At 40.4% G+C, this 21,674-nt stretch overlaps 3 protein-coding genes across 16 annotated transcripts in view; 2 read left to right on the top strand and 1 right to left on the bottom strand.

Annotated features, from left to right (window-relative positions):
• The window catches only part of GREB1L (GREB1 like retinoic acid receptor coactivator), a 296,873-nt gene extending 291,681 nt beyond the window's left edge, over nt 1–5,192 (top strand). For all 7 annotated transcript variants that reach the window (XM_050767628.1, XM_050767624.1, XM_050767625.1 and 4 more), the window contains 2 exons: nt 1,799–1,937; nt 4,691–5,192. In XM_050767628.1, the coding sequence (XP_050623585.1) occupies nt 1,799–1,937; nt 4,691–4,854 (303 nt within the window). In that variant the 3' untranslated portion in view covers nt 4,855–5,192. The remainder of the gene's footprint in view (nt 1–1,798; nt 1,938–4,690) is intronic.
• The window catches only part of SNRPD1 (small nuclear ribonucleoprotein D1 polypeptide), a 340,677-nt gene that overhangs the window by 228,649 nt on the left and 90,354 nt on the right, over nt 1–21,674 (top strand). Inside the window, exon 1 of one of the 3 annotated variants that reach the window (XM_050767675.1) lies at nt 5,183–5,192. The exons of the other annotated variants lie outside the window; for them this stretch is intronic. The gene's annotated coding sequence lies outside the window, so the exon portion shown is untranslated. Of the gene's footprint in view, nt 1–5,182; nt 5,193–21,674 lie in introns of those variants that run through there. 3 annotated transcript variants of the gene reach the window in all.
• Nucleotides 11,547–21,674, bottom strand: part of ESCO1 (establishment of sister chromatid cohesion N-acetyltransferase 1) — a 76,026-nt gene continuing 65,898 nt past the window's right edge. For 4 of the 6 annotated variants that reach the window (XM_050767633.1, XM_050767636.1, XM_050767634.1 and 1 more), the window contains exons 10-12: nt 18,277–18,420; nt 14,720–14,907; nt 11,547–12,753 (exon numbers count right to left, since the gene is read on the bottom strand). In XM_050767633.1, the coding sequence (XP_050623590.1) occupies nt 12,606–12,753; nt 14,720–14,907; nt 18,277–18,420 (480 nt within the window). In that variant the 3' untranslated portion in view covers nt 11,547–12,605. Of the gene's footprint in view, nt 12,754–14,719; nt 14,908–18,276; nt 18,421–21,674 lie in introns of those variants that run through there. The other 2 variants (XM_050767637.1, XR_007721238.1) reach the window with 2 other exon arrangements.

Below are 21,674 nucleotides of genomic sequence, written 5' to 3'. Positions count from 1 at the left end.
CACCAGGCTCCTGCTACTAAGCTGTCCCTTTAGAAATTATTACTGTACTACATCCTCCTTGTAAAAAATATTTTAAAATAAGAAAGTAAAGTCACCTGCCAGAAGAACATTTTGGTGTACTACATTTCCTTCCAGGGCTTTTTCTTTGTATGTATTGAAAAACACACACATGTCCATACACATACTCTTTTAACACTGAAGTCCAACTGTATTCAATTTTGGAAACTAATTTTTAAAATTTCACAGTGTAAACATTTTACATTCCCATTTTTATGTTTCAATAATATACACTGTAGCTTGGGTAATGAATTATAGAATTTAGAAGCAGAAGGAACCTTAAAAACCATCAGATGTCAAGGCCAGGCATCGAAGCTCATGGCTATAACCCAGCACTTTGGGAGGCTGAGGCAGGAGGATCACTTAAGGCCAGGAGTTCAAGACCAGCCTAGACAACATGGTAACACCCTGTTGCTACAAAAAATAAAAATAATTAGCCAGGTGTGATGGTGCATGCCGGTAGTCCCAGCTACTCAAAAGGCTGAGGTGGGAAGATCACTTGACCCCACGAGTTCAAGGTTGCAGTGATCTGATTTGTGCCACTGCACTACAGCCTAAGTGACAGAGACCCCATCTCAAAAAAAAAAAAAAAAACAAACCCACACCCATGAGATCTAGTAACATCTTTTACAGTATTTATGTAAGTTACATGTTTGATCCAGATATTCCAATTCCCCTATCCTAGAGTCCACAATCTCAATACTACTACTAACTGCAGCTAACATTTACTGAATACTAAGTTATTTAATTCAGAAAGCATCCTATGAAACAAGTACTACTGTTATCTCTATAGATGAGGAAACTGAGGTATAGTGAAATGAAGGAGACTGCTCATTGTTCCATGGCTACTAAATGGAGGAACCAGTATTTGAACCCAAGCACATTGGCTCATGCATTTAGCCACTCCACTGTTTTAACTCCCAACCATCTTACTTCCCTGTAATTTTTGCAGTTATCATCTGTTCACAGAAGCCAGATAGAACCAAAAATTTAAACTCATGTACTGTTTTTTTTGAGATGGAGTTTCACTCTTGTCACCCTGGCTGGAGTGCAATGGTGCAATCTCCGCTTACTGCAACCTCCACCTCCAGGGTTCAAGCGATTCTCCTGCCTCAGCCTCCCGGGTAGCTGGGATTACAGGTGCACACCACCACACGTGGCTAATTTTTTTTTGTATTTTTACTATAGACGGGATTTTACCGTGTTGGCAAGGCTGCTCTCCATCTCCCGGCTTCAGATGATCCATCCACCTTGGCCTCCCAAAGTGCTGGGATTACAGGCGTGAGCCACTGCACCCAGCCCATGCACTGTCTTAAGCTTCTATCCAATTGAAAATTTAAGTATATCTAAATGGAAAGCTGATCAAAAATATTTTTTATTCTCACCAATAAGGCAATCCAAACATTTAATCTTTCCTAAGTATGCTTTTTTGTGGGAAGTAGTTTTTTAAATTTTATAAAGACACTTAAATGGAAGGGCTTGTTTCTTACTACTAATTTGTCTCCTAATAGTCCTTTATTATGAGAAATAAATAAGAAAAGCTTTAAACAGGTTAACACTTGGCATGGTACATAAGAGGCTGCAAAGCTTAACTAACCAAGCCATTTAACATTGGAAAAAACTCATCTCCTTTACCTTATCCTGAAATAGATAAAAAGGAAGGTACTGACTCATTCTGCTGAACTGCAGATATTCTGCTTGCTCTTGAAATGCCCATGCTATTTCTGCTTGATGATTTCAGGTGGCCATATGCTATATCAGCTCCAGACCCCACTCCAGCAATGTCAACTGTGAAGGGGTGTTTTTCAGTGGACTCCTTTTGTACCTCTGTGACTCTTTTGTAGGTGCTGATCTTCTTAAGAAATTTAAATTTCTAAAAGGTAAGTCAAATTTAGTATCTTGCTTGTAATTGCTATTGGTTCCCACTGAGCAAAATACAGAAGATAAAGATATTTTTAAAAAGCACTTGAGGCCAGGTGCAGTGGCTCACACCTGTAATCCCAGCACTTTGGGAGGCTGAGGAAGGCGGATCATGAGGTCAGGAGATTGAGACCATCCTGGCTAACACGGTGAAACCCCATCCCTAATACAAAAATTACCCGGGCATGGTGGCAGGCGCCTGTAGTCCCAGCTACTCGGGAGGATGAGGCAGGAGAATGGCATGAACCTGGGAGGCGGAGCTTGCAGTGAACCGAGATCATGCCACTGTACTTCAGCCTGGGCGACAGAGCGAGACTCCATCTCAAAAAAAAAAAACAAAACAAAAAAAAAGAAATCAGGTTAATGAGTCTATATGTATGTATATAACTATACACATTCTACTGAATCGAACATATTGCCTGAGTCAGGAAGCAACTGCAATAGTTTTGTATAATTGCATCCCTAGACATAAACCCTTAGTTGTGATTCTGATACAGAAACCATAGGCTGGGTGCAGTGGCTCACACCTGTAATCACAGCACTTTGGGAAGTCAAGGCAGGCGGATCATCTGAGCTCAAGCTCAGGAGTTCAGAAGCAGTCTGGGCAACCTGGAAAAACTCTGTCTCTGCAAAAGTTAGCCAGGCACAGTGGCACACGCCTGTAGTCCCAGCTACTCAAGAGGCTCAGGAGGGACAACCTTTGGCCCAGGAGGCAGAGGTTGCAGTGAGCCAAGATTGTGCCACTGTACTCCAGCCTGGGTGCTCAAAAAAAAAAAAGAAAGAAACCATAGTTGTTTCAATAGGTATGCACCATATAAAGATACTGGCCTGCCCGGGTGCAGTGGCTTATGCCTATAATCCCAACACTTTGGGAGGCTGAGACGGGCGGATCACCTGAGGTCGGGAGTTTGAAACCAGCCTGACCAACACGGAGGAAACCCCGTCTCTATTAAAAATACAAAATCAGCCGGGCGTGGTGGCGCATGCCTGTAATCCCAGCTACTCGGGAGGCTGAGGCGGGAGAATCGCTTAAACCCAGAAGTCAGAGGTTGCAATGAGCCAAGATTGCACCACTGCACTCCAGCCTGGGCAACAACAGCGAAACTCCATCTGAAAAAAAAAAAAAAAAACAATAGAGAGACTGGCCTAAGAACAAACCAAGATTAAACATCACAGATAATCCTGATAAAATGACATTTGAGATCAGCAAAGAAAGTGAGGTTCAGAACACTGTGCAGCATGAAAACAGGGAGCGGGGTTGTGGGGGGACTGTGCATTCATTCATTCATTTATTTAGAGACTTAGTGGGGATGGGGGAGTGGTAGATTTTGCCTCCCAGGAGACAGAGACACTTCTGATTGTCACACTGGAGGCTGCTGCTTGCTGGCATATAGTGGGCAGAAGCCAAGACTGCTGATGTTTAGATTCTAAACATCCTACAAGACACAGAACAAGGCTAGGTGTGATGGCTCACGCCTATAATCCCAGCACTTTGGGAGGCCAAGGTGGGCAGATTGCCTGAGCTCAAGAGTTTGAGAACAGCCTGGGCAACACGGTGAAACTCCGTCTCTACTAAAATACAAAAAATTACCTGGGAGTGGCGGCATGCACCTTTAGTCCCAGCTACTCAGGAGACTTGAGACAGGAGAACTGCTTGAACCCGGGAGGCAGAGGCTGCAGTGAGCCAAGATCACACTACTGCACTCCAGCGTGGGCAACAGAGCGACTCTGTCTCAAAAAAAAAAAAAGAAGACACAGAACAGCCCCCACAACAAAGAATTATCCAAGTCCAATAGTGCTGAGGTTCAGAAACCCTAATCTAGGAGGAAAACGTGAGAAACACAGCATTAGTTATCACAGGGAAGAAGGAATGTGGTTGGAAGATTACTTACTTTATACTCTTTTAAAGATTACTGAATTTGGGCTGGGCGCAATGGCTCACACCTGTAATTCCAGCCCTTTGGAAGGCTGAGGCGGGCGGATCACGAGGTCAGAAGATCGAGACCATCCTGGCCAACCTGATGAAACCCTGTCTTTACTAAAATACAAACAAAAATTAGCTGGGCCTGGTGGCACACGCCTGTAGTCCCACCTACTTGGGAGACTAAGGCAGGGGAATTGCTTGAACCCACGAGGCAGAGGTTGCAGCGAACCGAGATCGCGCCATTGCACTCTAGCCTGGTGACAGAGCAAGACTCGGTCTGACTCACACACATACACACACAAAAACTGAATTTGCAAAACTACTTAATAAAATTAAACAATTCTGATAGATTATGTACCCATCTGTTGGTTCTCAGATGTGTTAGCTTAGAAAATATAATCAGAGGCCGGGCGAGGTGGCTCAAGCCTGTAATCCCAGCACTTTGGGAGGCCGAGACGGGCGGATCACGAGGTCAGGAGATCGAGACCATCCTGGCTAACACAGTGAAACCCCGTCTCTACTAAAAATACAAAAACTTAGCCGGGCGAGGTAGCGGACGCCTGTAGTCCCAGCTACTCGGGAGGCTGAGGCAGGAGAATGGCGTGAACCCGGGAGGCGGAGCTTGCAGTGAGCTGAGATCCGGCCACTGCACTCCAGCCTGGGTGACAGAGCGAGACTCCGTCTCAAAAAAAAAAAAAAAAAAAAAAAGAAAATATAATCAAAGATGGTAAAGTTCTTTACATACTCAATCCCTGAGCCTAGGACGTATTTCTGTCTTTTTTCCTGAAGGTGCTACCCTGTGTGTCATCTGCCAAGACAGAAGTTCCTTGCGCCAAACGATTGTCCGCTTAGAGCTAGAAGATGAGTGGCAGTTCCGCCTCCGGGACGAGTTTCAAACCGCTAACAGCAGTGAAGACAAGCCTCTCTACTTTCTTACTGGACGTCATGTATGAGCTTTTGAAGAGACCAAAAACAGCAAAGATGCCTAGGTGGGGTGGGACAGAAATAATTTGGGATTTTTTTTTTTCCTTTAAAGTACAATCACTGTGGAGCAAAGTGCAACATATTTGTCTAAATTCTCCAAAGAACTCCCCAAATCTGATCCAAGTCTTTGGGGACATCACTTTCCTTCACTTCCAATTACAGGACCCTGAAATTCAGGTAAACTCTACCCTAGGTAGTTATGCAATTACTTAAGATACGGTCTGCCCATGGGATCCTGAGGAGGATATACTTTGGAGAGTGAATATGGAGTTTGCATTATTTTTTTCTATTACACTATGTTAGGGGGAAACTGTCAGCATTAACTAGCCTGAATGTGTTACATGAGACTCATGCCATTGGTGTGGAATTAATTGAAGATTAACGTTTGAGGCCTGAACCCTCAGTTTCTCTTCAGATCTGTACTTTGGTACAGTATTACTCAGGGGTTTGAAATGATAGAATGTAGACGATATTTGTATTTAAAAAAAGAAGTAGCTTTGTCTTTCTCTGTGCAGTGTTAGTTTAAGATTTATAATCTTCTATGTATTGAAACTTTTGGCAAAATTTCCACAGGAGTTAAAAGTTTACTATTTAAACTGAACAAACAAATCAGTAAATGCAGAGCAGGCATTGTGTGCATTTATTCATCTTCTAGCCTAATTCCTTTGCTTTTTCCCATTCTTTAAATGTGTTTCCAGTCTTCAAGAATATCTTATCTATGAGACTGTGGAACAGCAATTAATCTTTTGCAAGAACTTGATTAAGTCCATTGAGTTAAGAAGCTTTCAGCAGGTAACCTGCACCCGCCGTTTGGTTGGAATTAAGCAGTTGGCACCAGCAAACCTAAATGTCAGGCTGAGGTTCTGTTGCAGAGTGAAACTAATTTGTTTCCTTTCAGGGACTCAAGCAAAGCTTCCTTTATTTAAAAGATGCACTGAATATTACCACCTTACACTGACAACGCCACAGAAATTGCTGAATTGGGAAATTGAGCCATAAAAAGAGAAGTGTTTTCTACTTCATCTTAGCAGTGACTCTTGTGAGGAGTAAGGAAGACTCCATTAAGAGTCTTTATGATTCATTAAAATCAGCAGGGGGTGTTTGTCCAGTATCGGCAATGGGAGGCATATGTTTCTACAGATTTCTCAAATATTTTAATCAAAGACATTATTTTTAGAAAATGTTCCAGACAAACTTAAGTCTCAGAAGTTTACTCTTAAATTACTCCAGTTCTCATCATTGAACAATGTCTCGAGTTTTCTCATTAGCCCATATTTACTACTTTATCCCCACTTAACATGGCCATTTTTACTTGAATCCATCTTGTTTGTGTCCTGAAACTACTGAGGGGCCTACTAAGCCTGCATTTACTTAGAACAAATAGTGTTAATTGACCAGCTTTATTATGACGAGGAGTTTACAAAGCTAGTGAAAAAATGGAATGTATTAGACTAAAAATGGTTTGCAGATCTCTTGGTTTTAATATAGCTACTTATAATGCTTTAACTGTATTTTGAAGTGAACAATTCCTTTTAACCCCATTTTTAATTGTCTTTCAAAGAGGACCTGCCTCATACATAATATAAAAAAAAACTCCTTAATTTTAGTACAGCAGAATTTTTGGTAAAGAGGTATGTTTTGAAGCAGTTTGGTTTAAATATGAATGTATTTCACTTGTTCCTGTTTTGTTGAAAGGGCCTAATGCAAATAATATCAAGAAACCCACTGTCTGTGCAATATTCCAATGACATTTACATAGGGCAAATAAAATACTTGAAAGAATTATAAAACAATTGTACCTGGGGTGGATGGCCTCTCAGGGTTTCTTCTGGCTTTATGACTTCATAGCTTAAAGAAATTTTTTTTTTAAGTAGTTACATCAGATGCAGGTACTCCATTAGTTAGGGCTGCACTCTGAAAATTCAAATTATTATTATGAGCTCTTAAATACTATTTAACTCTGTGGAAGAGACTTGCCAGAATAAAGCCAAAAGACCATCACCCCTATAAAAGAGAAATTGACCTGCTTATTCTTTTCAAAGCCTATCTTACTAAGGTTTGGATCTTTTAAAAATCATCTTATCAGTATAATTCTTGAGTATGTCAGGTCCTTCTTTAAGGATAAAATTGCACAAGCACAGGACACCATGATTTGTATATATATATACTAGTGTGTTCGGCTTTAAGCTTTGCAATCCCTTAGGACACTGGTGTGGGATGAATGGATTCGCTAGGCCCACACAGTAACTCACCTGTAGACCTGCTGAACCTCAGCATGTATGACAGTTCACACAGGCTAATACTGAATGTAAACTGAAAACTAGAAGAGAATTGTTGTAGTCAATTGTTTTTGGCTGTAATTTATGCAATTGCTTTTTGTGATTTTTAGAAATGGGGCACCTGTGTTACTTTATTACTGTAAAATGTTCTTAACCAAAATTTGGTGAATTTCACTAGTCTACCTCACGTTTTGTTAATGATTCAAAATTGTCTTGTGTCTACTGTTATGTTTTTGTCCTTTAATTTGGTAAATGTATTAAAGTTATCTCCCACCCCCTCCAAAAAGTTATTTTTTCCTTATAACTTTCTGGCATGTTAAGAAAACAAGCTCCCTGACTCTGGCAATGTCCTAAAAAGGCTGGAAGTCACATTAAAGGTTGGACAACTAAGATTAAAGAGGTGTTGAAAATATACATAGTAGATCCCAATCTTTTATTTGAGAAATTGCAACTACACTCACTTTGATGTCCTTTTGGAAACAGAACTTTGGGTTGCTAGAATACAAGGTGTTATTGTTAATCTCCAGTTAAAACTTCTCAAACTTTTTGAGAACTTCTCAAAGTTGCTAGAACTATGTAGTTTAATGAAGATGGTGTTATTGTAGCATGAATTTTATCTTCTTAAAATTTTTACTAAATTTTGAGAAGAAATAACTTTGTTGTCCCAGAAAAATGGCTTTCAATCTATTAATAAAGTGTAGTAAATTAAAAGAATTTGACATAGAATCCATGAAAACAATCTTCTAGGCCGGGCGCGGTGGCTCAAGCCTGTAATCCCAGCACTTTGGGAAGCCGAGACGGGCGGATCACGAGGTCAGGAGATCGAGACCATCCTGGCTAACATGGTGAAACCCTGTCTCTACTAAAAAATACAAAAAAAACTAGCCGGGCGAGGTAGCGGGCGCCTGTAGTCCCAGCTACTCGGGAGGCTGAGGCAGGAGAATGGCGTGAACCCGGGAGGCGAAGCTTGCAGTGAGCTGAGATCCGGCCACTGCACTCCAGCCTGGGTGACAGAGCGAGACTCCGTCTCAAAAAAAAAAAAAAAAAAGAAAAAAAAAAGAAAACAATCTTCTAGGCCAAAGGGCCCTTAGGAAGGGCAATAAATATTTGTAAGTGTAATGACAGACTTTCAGAGGAAAGTAAAGACTACTGGTGTTCCACTATACATTCCAAAGCTGCTGCAACATCACATTAAAATACTTAGGACTGAAACAACATCCAGAGAACGAACATTTCTCAAGCTTCTCTTTAGACACAGAAACTGGAAACTGGTCCTTAAAGCTTCCTCTGAGTCCAGGAGAATACTGCTCTAACACTGAAACCTTGGCTTCACTGAAAACAAAACAACAACAATAAAAACACTGCTGCTAAAGATGACTTCAGGAATTGCCTCTAAGGCCAAAGAAAAAGTCATTCACATAATAAATTCACTGTGCTCTCAACTATCAAGTGTTGAGTTAAAGCATCTACTTCAGTGACTATGACAACAGATAGTATTACGTTAAAAAAAAAAAAGGCAACACCAGTAAGCTGTTTTCCGACCACTTCATTCCAAATATTTTATTTTTACCAGTCTAGTGTATTTTATTTTTACCAGAAGGGTGGTGGGGGTAGGGGGTTGCTAAAAGACAGAACTCATCCCCTTTTCTGCCAAAAGGCTCAGGAGCCATGAGAAAGAAAATGTATGTCTAGAGTCACTACCCCAGAAATCAACTCAGCAATCTCAACCCTAGCTGCAATGTGGATGGGCAGGAATACAGCTGTGTTCCCATCCAGAAGGATAAGACTCTATAGCTGGGCAGCCATGCAAAGTAAACAGGAACAATTGAAATATCACTGCAGGTTTGTTGTACTCACTGACTGTCCTTACAACAGTCAGGTTTTCAGTAGATACACCAAGTTCACTCTTGCATATTATGAAGTAGTAAAATACTGCTTTTTATCTGTGTGTCCATGCAGATTAAGGCATCAACCCATAAGATCTTGTAGTTCCTGACTATATTTGTGGCTCTTACAATGTCTCTATGCTAGACACTTTTACAAACGACCAACAACGATATGAAGGCTGCTAACAAAAAATTTATAAGCACCTTATATAGTCAGCAATTATAGACTCACCCTCTTCTGCAGTCTGTGGCCATTAGTGTATACTCACTGTGTCCCTGCTGCCTCCACCACTCCACTGAGACTGCTCTTTTCCTAACATCACTTGGGCTCTCTTCAGTCTTCAATTGTAGTATGTCAGGATTGACCATTCTTTCGATTCTTGAAATTTTTCCCTTGGTTTCTACCACTCTTCTGGCTCTCCTACCTTGCTGCTCATGCCTTCTTAGGCAGTCTTCGAGACTCTTAAATGATGGTGTACCTCACAACTCTCTTCTACCTTCTCATTTTACAGACCCCAGGGTGACCTTCTAAACCTTCAAATAAATAAGTAAACTCGTAAATCTGTTTATCAGTTAGAACCTTTCTCAAACTCTAGATCCACATATCCAATTGTATACTAAATAGGTATCTCCACTTGGAGATACAACCACCTTAAAATCCTGACCAAAACTGAGGACATCCCCATTCAATCCTCCCAACCTAATTCCCCTGTATTCCCATCTGCCAATCTCAGTCAGTTACCCAAACCACAATTCCCACTTACCTTAACCTCTCTGCCATGATCTTTTTGTGGTTGTTTATAAATTCCTATCAATTCAACTGTGTCAGTTCTTCAATTTTATCTTCTCAATGTGTACCTGTCTCGTCTTCATCTCCACATCACAGCTTTTGTTCAGTGTTTCAACGCTTTTCACACAATCTGCTCTTAGTTATCTTCTAAGTTCCAGATTCCTCAATTATAAACCCTACACCTCATAGGATTGTCATAATGATTACATAAAATAATGCAGCACTAAACACACAGGGTCTGACACACAGCAAACACTCAAATGTTAGGTATTAACTAATAATACTATTCTTAGAGAAACATGTAAATTGTAAAATTTGGGAGGCTACATCTTCAGTATAAACATGAAAATAAACTGGTTTCTCAGTAACATTTAAACCAACCACCCAATACACCCTCTTCCACCTCTAGGTTGCCTTGAAACCAAGTCAAAAGGAGTCAAAGTAGTATACTATTGTTTATGGAAACTGGACCTGTATTATGAGGTTAACAGTTACTAGAGAGTCTACACTATATCCCAAAATTTCATTGTTTTTTAAAAAAAACATGGTACCTGTCAGGCAAACACTGAGACCAGGATTGACCAAAAGAGTCTCAGGCCCAAAGGGAAATGATAGTATCAAAAGCTAGGGCCAGGTGCAGTGGCTCACACCTATAAACTCAGCACTTTGAGAGGCCAAGGCAGGTAGATCACATGGGGTCAGGAGTTCGAGACCAGCCTGGCCAATGTGGTAAAACCCTGTTTCTACTAAAAAATATAAAAACAAATAAGCTGGGCATGGTGGCAGACGCCTGTAATCCCAGCTACTCTGGAGGCTGAGGCAGGAGAATCACTTGAGCTCAGGAGGCGGTGGTTGCAGTGAGCCGAGGTCATGCCATTACACTCCAGCCTGGGTGGACAGAGTGAGTCTCTGTCTCAAAAAAAAAAAAAAAAAAGAAAGAAAGAAAGAAACAAAAGAAGCTAGACCAGCATGATGAATCAGAGGGAGATGTTTACCCTGCCCTATCATTCTACCCATACAAAGAGTATAGAGTCTTCTACCACTCTAGAATTTTTTTTTTTTTTTTTTTTTTTTTTTTTTTTTTTGAGGTAGAGTTTTTTGCTCTTTTTGCTCAGGCTGGAGTACAATGGCGTGATCTCGGCTCACTGCAATCTCCACCTCCCAGGTTCCAGCTATTCTCCTGCCTTAGCCTCCCAAGTAGCTGGGATTACAGGTGCACACCACCAAAACCAGCTAATTTTTGTATTTTTAGTAGAGACGGGGTTTCACCATGTTGGTCCGGCCGGTCTCGAACTCCTGACCTCGTGATCCGCCCGCCTCAGCCTCCCAAAGTGCTTTTAAAGGCACAAATTTATAGGGAAAATAAAATGTATACCTGTTAATTTAAGGCCCTAAATTTTAGCCAGTTTCCAACTGAGATATGATCATTTCAGCTCATAAAAATAACCTAAGTTGAACCATAGTGGTAATTCATTCTTGGGCTGTGAGCCCTTCATTTATGTGAAACATCATAAAAGTACCATGTTACTTAAATAATCAGAAAGGACTTTGCCTTTGGAGATAAAGTTCAGCTGATTTGCTGCTGACATAATGATCCTTTGGCAAACTGGTGGAAACTACCTTTAGGAAGCCAATGTTTTAATCATATTTCAAGATACCAAACCAAAAAAACACCCTGAAAAAGCACAAATGACAACACACCATTATCTCAGTTAGTACATTGGTCACTTAGAAAAAGCTATCAAGTATTTTATTATTTTTATTCTACATTATATACAGGTCATAAAAGGCCACAGCAGTTTTTCAACATATAAACCCTTTAAAACTAGAGGGCACTATGAAGGATAGACAAGTATCAAAATGAAGTCCAGTAATGAGGGCATATACTCAGTGCAGTATTTCTGAGGAATAACAAAGCAGATACCGAGTCATCCATACTTTGCTTCCAAGTATTCTATAGGTTTTTATAAACCTCTTTGAGATTTGTTAACAGCCTAGGGGTGCCAAGTTGCCATTTATTTTTAAAAGTGAAACCAGAATGAAAGAATAATGAATCTAGGAGGGTACCTTTCCTAATGCTTGTCATTTATACCTCTTCAAGAAGGAAAGCCTCAATTCTTTACCACTTTCTACTTCCTCCTTCCATCAAAGATAGGAAAGAAAAATCGGGGAAAAAAGCTCAATATTCTAATTCTTCCTGTTTAGCTGGAGCTTTCCTTTTCTATCAGGGTTTCTTCAAAGTATAGTTCAGGCCTTTTAAAAATTAGCTTCAAATTCCAAAACATTTAATATTGCACCCTCCTTGAACAATAAGTAAAAAAATGGGTTTCCACTCTGTGAAAATACAATCCTTAAACTTATCACTGGTATCAGCAGATCAATATAAAAAAATACAGTACCAAGCTACACTGGTATATTTCCATATTAAGAACTTCAAAATATACTTATCACTGAGACCATAGTCCTTGCATTAGTTTTCAGTCCACTATGAACAATTATCTGCTGCATGTAAACATGTCTAAATAACTATAGATAAAATACATCAATCATAAATTTCTGTAAAAGATAATAAAATATCTTCTTTAAAAAACAAAACAATAAGCTATTACTGCATTGTTTCCAATTTTATGAAAATGGAACAACCATATGGTTGTTGCCAGTCCTGAGTTCATCGTAATAAAAATGGCCCTAGTTCCTGGTTAAAGTCAGCAATCAATCCATTCTCTTCAATAGATGTCTTCTAGTGGTGTAGGCAAGAATTTGTTTTACGTGCTATTCTGTCCATTAATAAAATTATATACCAGAAACTGACCAGTGCCACAGTACTGTGTTGCAAACAGCTTTCCATCAGGAGTGGGATCTGAGAAAGCAATTTCTTCTTTGCTCAAGTATGAGCCATATATAAAGTTACTCCTATTAAAAAAAAAAGGGGGGGGAGGGGTTAAGTGCAAAATGTTAAAAAAAAAATTATTTCTAATCATTAAAACTGGAATAACCTGTCAAATACAATTTGACTAAAAAAACTTTTTAGGTCCTGTTGTATGTGCTCAAAATTGTTGAAAATAATTATTCATTTATAATATTATCAATAACCTGAGGTTAAATTTTAATAAAAGCAACAATGTAAAAACATTTACCCAACATCTTTTCATGATAAAAATATTTAACTAAGAGTAGAAATAATTTCCTCAACCTGATCAAGGGCATCAAGGAATATCAGAGTTAATGGTGAATGACTGAAAACTGTTCCTCAAAGATCAGGAATAAAAGAAGACTGCTCTCACCTCTTCTATTCAATATTGTATTGGAGGTTCTAGTCATGAGGAAAAGAAATAAAAATCATCCAGATTGGAAAGAAAGAAATAAAACTATCTCTTTTGCAGATGAAAAGGCCTTGTTTATAGAAAATCCTTAAAAATTCACAAAAACAAACATAAAATCTAATAAACGAGTCTGGCAAGGCTGCATATTCAAGATTGATATTCAAAAGTAAACTGTATTTCTATACACTTGTAATGAACAACCTAAAACTGAAATTTAGGGGGAAAAATTCAATTCATAGTAACATCAAAAAAAATTAAATACTTGCCAGGCACAGTGGCTCACACCTGTAATCCCAGCATTTTGGAAGGCCAGGGCGAGAGGATTGCTTAAGCCCAAGAGTTCAAGGCCAGCCCAGGCGACATAGCAAGACTCTGACTGCACCAAAACAAATGAAATTTTTGCCAGGCACATGGCTACGGTCTCAGCTACTCGGGAGGCTGAGGCAGGAGGATTTCCTGAGCCCAGGACATTAAGGATGAAGTGAGCTGTGTTTGCACCACTGCACTCCAGCCTGGGTGACAAAGTGAGATGCCGTCTCCAAAAAAGAAGAAAAAAAAAACTTGGGAATAAATGTAACAAAAGAAGCGTTAAGACTTGTACACTGAAAACTATTAAACATTGCTGTAAGACCTAGGGCCAGACGCGATGGCTCACACCTATAATCCCAGCACTTTGGGAGGCCAGGGCAGGTGAATTGCTTGAGCCCAGGAGTTTGAGACCAGCCTGGGGAACATGGCAAAACCCCACCTCTGCAAAAAATAGAAAAATTGGCCGGGTGCAGTGGCTCACACCTGTAATCCCAGCACTTTGGGAGGCCGAGGTGGGTGGATCACTTGAGACCAGGAGTTCGAGAGGTAGTGGACACCTGTAATCCCAACTACTTGGGAGGCTGAGGCAGGAGAATCACTTGAACCCAAGAGGCGGAGGTTGCAGTGAGTAGAGGTCACGCCACTGCACTCCAGCCTGAGACAACAGAATGAGACTCCATCTCAAAAAAAAAAAAAAAAAAAACCAACTAGCTGACCTAAAAACCTCTTTTGAATAATTAATTATAACCTCCTTTATTAACCTTTATCAGAGGTACTTTATAGGACAAAAAACTAAACAATTTTTCTGAGTCTCCCTTTTATATCTTCAGTCAAGTGATAAAAGAAAAACTAGAGATTTCGATAGTTTACAAATATTCTTGAATTAAGATAAATTTCTCTAAAAGCTGAACTCCCAAGGAACTTTCCACATTTCTTTGGTTATATTTAAAGTTCTTCAAAATGAAGCACAACTTGAAATAGGCAGGTTATTTTGGCCTAATATCATAGTTACAAATAAGTAAGACGAAACAGCTTAATAGTGTTTAGCCTACAGTGCTTTCTTCCTCCTCATGTTAAATTCACATAAAAAGTACTTACAGATCCAATACACTGATAACCTCATGCAAAATTTATAATTAACACAAATAAAAGTTTTACACACGTTAATTAAATGCCAATCTTTATACTAAAGCTCTGCCTAAGTCCTAAACTACTAAAAATGACTTGAAGGATTACATTCAAGTTACCTTAGGCATTCAATCATGCGAGAAGCAATTTTCTTCCGACGCATCATGCTGAATACCCATATTCGACTGATCCCACAGATTGCAGGCTCTGGTAATGTTGAGCAGCACCAGGCTTTTTGCCTTTCAAATCTGACTTTTTCTTCTTCTGACCTGATAACTGGAAGTTTCTCTTCTATAACTCTGTAGCCCTACAAGTGTCAAAAATGGGGAAAATTTTTAAGTGAGACTATTAATTAGCAACTAATACTGATCTGGTTGAGGAGGTTATGACATTTGACTGGCTTAAAAAACTATGGGGTTACTTATGTTTTCACTCTCATTTTTAGGAAACAGACAACCTCGATCTGCATTCTGTTCCAGTTCACTTACTAGTTGTATGACCATGAAAGTAAGTTACAATTTCTCTAACCTTCGGGTTCCTCACTGGAGATATCCATCAACTCTCATTTTGAGAGATTAAACCCAAATACATACAAAGTCCTTTGCCATCATGAGGAGCCCCCCAATAGGAACTGAACATTAGTTCTCTCCACCTCTCACACTCCAAGAACCAGCAAAAGTACATGTTAAGAACACAGCAGTAATAACTGTTTCTGTGATTGCTGTCACAGTTCTAGATTTCACAGTTGTACAAGAACTGAGACTAGGGATAGCAGACAAATCAATAATTTAAAAAGCCATTTCATCACACTGCAATCTCTTTTTTCAAAAAAGTACCTTAAAGAGCATACATCGCTTTTATGGTGGCTATCTTTATGGGAAAAGAAAAGAAAATTTAAAGTATCTCTGCCAGTCTAGCTGCCAAAATATAACACAACTGTTTTTTTTTTTTTTTTTTTTTTTTCTGAGACAGAGTTTCTTCTGTCACCCAGTACAGTGGTGCAATCTCAGCTCACTGCAACCTCTGCCTCCTGGGTTCAAGAGAGTCTCGTGCCTCAGCCTCCCGAGTAACCATGTTTTGTATTTTTAGTTTTGTATTTTTAGTAGAGATGGGGTTTCACCATGTTGGCCAGGCTGCTCTTAAACTCCTGGATTACAGGTGTGAGCCACCGTGCCCAGCCATGACTGGCCTTCTGATGGCACAAGATATAAAACTTAAAAGCAAACAGACAACACAGTTAAGAGTCAGCAAAAACAACCCTAACAAACATTACATAGTTATCCTTCTAGTCTAAACACTGCTATAAGTCATTTATGGATCTAGGTGGAATAGAAACTTAAAAACACAATAGTCTGAACTATGTAAAATTAACTCAATTGCAGTATGGCAAACTTCTATGAGTTAGTCAATTTATATCAAATTAATTTCCACAAACTACCCTATCAGTTAATTACTTAATTTTGTTATTATAGCAAGGTTCATAAGCACTATACAATAATTTCAGGCTGAATATTTATTTACTCATTTATTATTTTTTCTAAAGAGACAGAGTCTGGCTATGTTGCCCATGCTGGAGTGCAGTGGCTATTCACAGACACAAACATAGCACCCTACAGCCTCAAACTCCTGGACTCAAGCAGTCCTCCTATCTAAGCCTCCCAAGTAACTGGGACTACAGGTGCCACCACACCCAGCTGAATTTTTAAAACATGTAGCTTAACATATATAAACTCCTGCAAACTTGCTTTGACTTTTCACTTTTTTAGAAAATTTTATGACCAAGCATACATCTGTGCAAGCAGCTATTAACCCACTTATGCTTAGTGTTCCAATAACGGAACACTAAGCATGTGGGAGTTATTTATATCCTACTGCTCAAGGTCATCGCCAAGGTCTTATTTTTCACCCATGCAAGAACTCAAAAAATTGTTGTAACCTTTGGCATAAACTAGTTAATATGCTAAAAGACACTATCTGAACAGTAGTCACACACAATGCACACTGAGTTCATGAGCAAGAACTTAGCAGGAAAAAGACAGAATTCAGGTCTGCCTCAAAGTGAGATTAGGGAGTCCAGAAGCTTCTGTTCTCTTAGGATGGTCTCAGCAGTTTCTACTAACACTCATAATATAAATATACATGATTCCACTGTTTGTTTTTTGTACAAATAGGCTACTAAACACAAGATAACTACTCATTTAGAGTTCAACAAAGGAAGTGGTGATCTGTTCCAGGCGTGGGCCTTTTTTGTTTGTTTGTTTGTTTTTTGAGATGGAGTATTGCTCTGTTGTCCAGGCTGGGTTCAGTGCACGAACTTCAGCTCACTGCAGCCTCTGCCTCCCAGGTTCAAGCAATTCTCCTGCCTCAGCCTCACGAGTAACTGGGATTACAGGCACACACCACCACATCTGGCTAATTTTTGTATTTTTAGTAGAGACAGGGTTTCACCATGTTGGCCAGGCTGGTCTCAAACTCCTGACCTTCTGATCTGCCCACCTCAGCCTCCCAAATTGCTGGGATTATAGGTGTGAGCCACCATGCCCGGCGGTGTGGGCCTTTTATAAAGGCACAGATAGTAAATATTTTAGGCACCGCAGCCCACCTGGTCTCTGCTGCAACTATTCAACTCTGCCTTTGTGGTACAAAAGTAGCCATAAATATGTGAGCCAAATGGGTGTGGGTGGGCAACAATAAAATTTTATTTACAAAAACAAGTTGGACTTTGCCCACTCTAGTTTGCCTAGTCTTGACTTACTGCAGTGCTAGAGGGACTAATTGAGAAAGACATTACATTGGTATCTAACATGGAAACTTCCAAAATAAACTTGGATAGTATTCTGATTTTTTGGGGGGGCGGGGGCGGGGGCGGGGGAGAGGGATGGAGTCTCACTCTGTCACCCAGGCTGGAGTGCAATGGTGAGACCTTGGCTCACTGCAACCTCCACCTCCCGGGTTCAAGCGATTCTCCTGCCTCAGCCTCCTGAGTAGCTGGGATTACAGGCGCACACGCCCGGCTATTTTTTTCTTTTTCTTTTTGAGACCAGGTCTCGATGTGTCACCCAGGCTGGAGTGCAGTGGCACAATCTTGGCTCACTGCAACCTCTGCCTCCTGGGTTCAAGCAATTCTCCTGCCTCAGCCTCCCCAGTAGCTGGGACTATAGGCACATGCCACCATGCCCGGCTCATTTTTTGTATTTTTAGTAGAGATGGGGTTTCACCGTATTAGCCAGGATGATCTCGAACTCCTGAACTTGTGATCCTCCCACCCTGGCCTCCCAGAGTGCTGGGATTACAGGTGTGAGCCACCACGCCCAGCTAATTTTTGTATTTTCGGTAGAGACCAGGTTTCATCATGTTGGCAAGGCTGGTCTCGAACTCCTGACCTCGTGATCCGCCCACCCTGGCCTTCATAATCTGGGATTACCGGCGTGAGCCACTGCGCCGGTCTGATGGTATTCTCATTCTACAGAATTTTTACCTTACTGACTTGAGAAATGAATTCCCATGTATAACCATTACTCCACTATGGTAAAGACTCACACATGGGAATTCTTGCATTAAAACTGTTCCTTACATAAAATGGAGACAAATTCATCAGGATTTATGTTATTTGGGATTACGTCGTAAACTCATTAAACACCAAATTACTTAAGAATATTCTTTAAAAATCACTTACCCATTGGATATGTTCCGCAATTAGGCACCCAACTACTTTTTTGTCATTGGAAATGAAGAGAAGTGTTTTAGTTCTGGAATAGCACATTAGTGGAGCCTGTTGAAAACCTAAATCATTGTCAACCATCTCTCTAATCTCGTCAACCTGCCAAATAAAGAACAAGAATTATTTTTAAATGAAAACATTATATATACATGTAAAAACACACTATTTCAGTTCAGTAGATAGACTTTATTCCAAGCAGGGCATCCTCTAAAGAGTTCTTTTGGATGGGCATGGTGGCTCACACCTGTAATCCTAACACTTTGGGAGGCCAAGGCGGATGGATTGCTTGAACTCAGGAGTTCACCACCAGCCTGGGCAACATGGTGAAACCCCGTCTCTACTAAAATATAAAAAAATTAGCCAGGCGCAGCAGTGTGTGCCTGTAATCCCAGCTACTTCGGAGGCTGAGACAGGAGAAACCCTTGAACCTGGAAGGCGGAGGTTGCAGTGAGCTGAGATCACGCCATTGTACTCCAGCCTGGGTGACAGAGAGAAACTCCATCTCAAAAAAAATAATAAAAAAAAAAAAGAGTTCTTTTGAAGGACTGTACTGATCAATAACTGTTTTTTAACCCCAAGAAACACTTTGCAAAATGAAGGAAGAACTGGAGGGTGATGCCAAACCCAACAGTCTAGAGAACAAGAGGGATGGGGTGAGAGCTCCTACAATAGATTATTAGAAACATTAAGACTTCATATTAGAAGTATCTAATTTGTGAATGGAAGAGAACTTCACTGGAATCTTAGCCAGGCAAGCCACTTTTCTTCCCAACCCTTAATTAGTACTCTCATCAGTAAAACGAAAGTGAGTATAGAGAAAAGGAACTCATATTTACTTCCTATCAACCACTTACAGGCCAGGCATTATTCAAAGCACTTTACAAACATTTCACTTCAATCCCACATTTCTTGGAGGTTCCTTACTTTACACATGGAAGAAATAAAACTCAAAAGTTAAACCACTTTCCCATGTCAGATATTAGACATCTAGAAAATCAAGGAGCAGAGTCACATGTGAATCCAAAATGTTACTATGGCATCAAACCATGCTTCTTACAGTTTACCTCCTAAGTGACCAAAGTCAAACATGATAAGCTCAAACTGTTGGCAGGCAATCAAAAGTAAGACCTCTGTAGGTACTCAAACATTAGTTCCTTCCCCAGTTAAAAGATACTGCAAACAAAAGCCAGAGAACAGTGGCTGATGCCTACAATCCCAGCACTTTAAGAGGCTGAGGCTAGAGGAGTTCAAGGCCAGCATGGGCAACACAGCAAAACACATCTTTACAAAATTGTTTTATTAGCCAGATGTGGTGGCACTTGCCAGTAGTCCCAGCTTCTCAGGAGGCTGGGGCAGGAGGGTCACTTTGGTCTCAGGAGTTTGAGGTTACAGTGAGCTATGATTGTACCACTGCACTTCGGCCTGGGTGACAAGAGTGGAATTCTCATAAAAAAATAATAATAAAATAATAGAGTCCAATAACACTCATTTATGTTATTAAGTTTAAAATGCAAATAATCCTTAAGAGGGTTAAATATTCATACCTCTGGCATGCAGAATACCATGCAGCAAATCCCTTACTCAGTGATGAAGACTCAAGTCCTCCTAATCCTGAGACAGCATCCTACAACTCCTAATTCCTAAAGACAAGTGATTCACAATTCCCTAGATTTTAATTTTTAACCTATTATGGGTTACTAAGATTTTGTTCAGATAAACTAAAATGAGGAAAGTAGCATCTACTGAGGGTTTCTTCTAAGAAAAGTCTGGTTGCCACATATGGTAGTGTAGCAAAAGTTCCCAGTGTGCATTTCCAAATGTGAACAGCTGGAATTTCAAAAATTCCTTAATTTAATTTTCATTTAAGTTGACCCTTGAACAACAAAAGTTTGAACTGAGTGGGTCCACTTATATGTAGGGTTTTTTCAATAAATATATTGGAAAATTTTTTGGAGAATTGCGACAATATGAAAAAACTAGCAGCCGGACGCGGTGGCTCATGCCTGTAATCCCAGCACTTCGGGAGGCCGAGGCGGGCGGATCACGAGGTCAGGAGATCAAGACCATTCTGGCCTCGAGTAGAGATGGTGAAACCCCGTCTCTATTAAAAATACAAAAAAGTTAGCTGGGCATGGTGGCAGGCGCCTATAGTCCCAGCTACTCGGGAGGCTGAGGCAGGAGAGTGGCGTGAACCCGGGAGGTGGAGCTTGCAGTGAGCCTAGATGGCGCCACTGCACTCCAGCCCCGGCGACAGAGCGAGACTCTGTCTCAAAAACAAAACAAAACAAAACAAAACACTAGCAGATGAACCATGTAGCCTAGAAACATCAAAAAAAAAAAAAAAAAATCGAGAAAATGTTAGGTATGTCATGAATGCAGAGAGTATACGTAGATACTAGTTTAAGTACGGGTTTAATCAATTATTTATGTTATCAATAAGGTTACCAGTCAACAGTAGGCTATCAGTAGTTAAGTTCTGGGGGAATCGAAAGTTGTACTTGGGCTGGGCAGGGTAGCTCACGCCTATAATCCCAGCACTTTGGGAGTCTGAAGCAGGAGAATCCCTTGCGACCAGGAGTTCAAGACCAGCCTGGGCAACACAGTGAGACCCTGTCACTTTAAAAAAAAAAAAAAAGTTAGAGTTGGATTTTTGGCTGCATGAGAAGCCGGCACCCATAACTACTACACTGTTTGTGGGTCCACTGTGGTTAATCACTGATCCCACATTAACTCAACAAGAATTTACTATTGTGCAAGAATCAATGTTTCAAATACAAGACAGGTTGGGCATATTTACATGTCACTGTAAATACTATTGTCTATTCTGTTAGGCAGCAGTAATATGAAAGCTTATTTAGGTATCTAAGATTGTCCATTCAGATAAACAGAGTATCTGAAGAACCAGAAGATAAACTTACATATTTTATTTTATTTTATTTTTTTATTTTTTTTGAGACGGAGTCTCGCTCTGTTGCCCAGGCTGGAGTGCAGTGGCCGGATCTTAGCTCACTGCAAGCTCCACCTCCCGGGTTCACGCCATTCTCCCGCCTCAGCCTTCCCAGTAGCTGGGACTACAGGCGCCCGCCACCTCGCCCGGCTAGTTTTTTGTATTTTTTAGTAGAGACGGGGTTTCACGGTGTTAGCCAGGATGGTCTGGATCTCCTGACCTTGTGATCCGCCTGTCTCGGCCTCCCAAAGTGCTGGGATTACAGGCTTGAGCCACCGCGCCCGGCCCACTACATATTTTAAATAGACTATTAGCTAAACTTTCAAATAACAGGTGCAAAGTATTTTCCTTCAACCATCTTTCCAGGTGAAGTATTCTTAAGTTTAAAGAAGTCCAATTGCTAATC

Source organism: Macaca thibetana, chromosome 18, assembly GCF_024542745.1.
Source record: "Macaca thibetana thibetana isolate TM-01 chromosome 18, ASM2454274v1, whole genome shotgun sequence".
Classification (NCBI taxonomy): Eukaryota; Metazoa; Chordata; class Mammalia; order Primates; family Cercopithecidae; genus Macaca; species Macaca thibetana.
The sequence above is the reverse complement of the archived record's forward strand: the minus strand, read 5'-3'. Positions and strand labels throughout refer to the sequence as shown.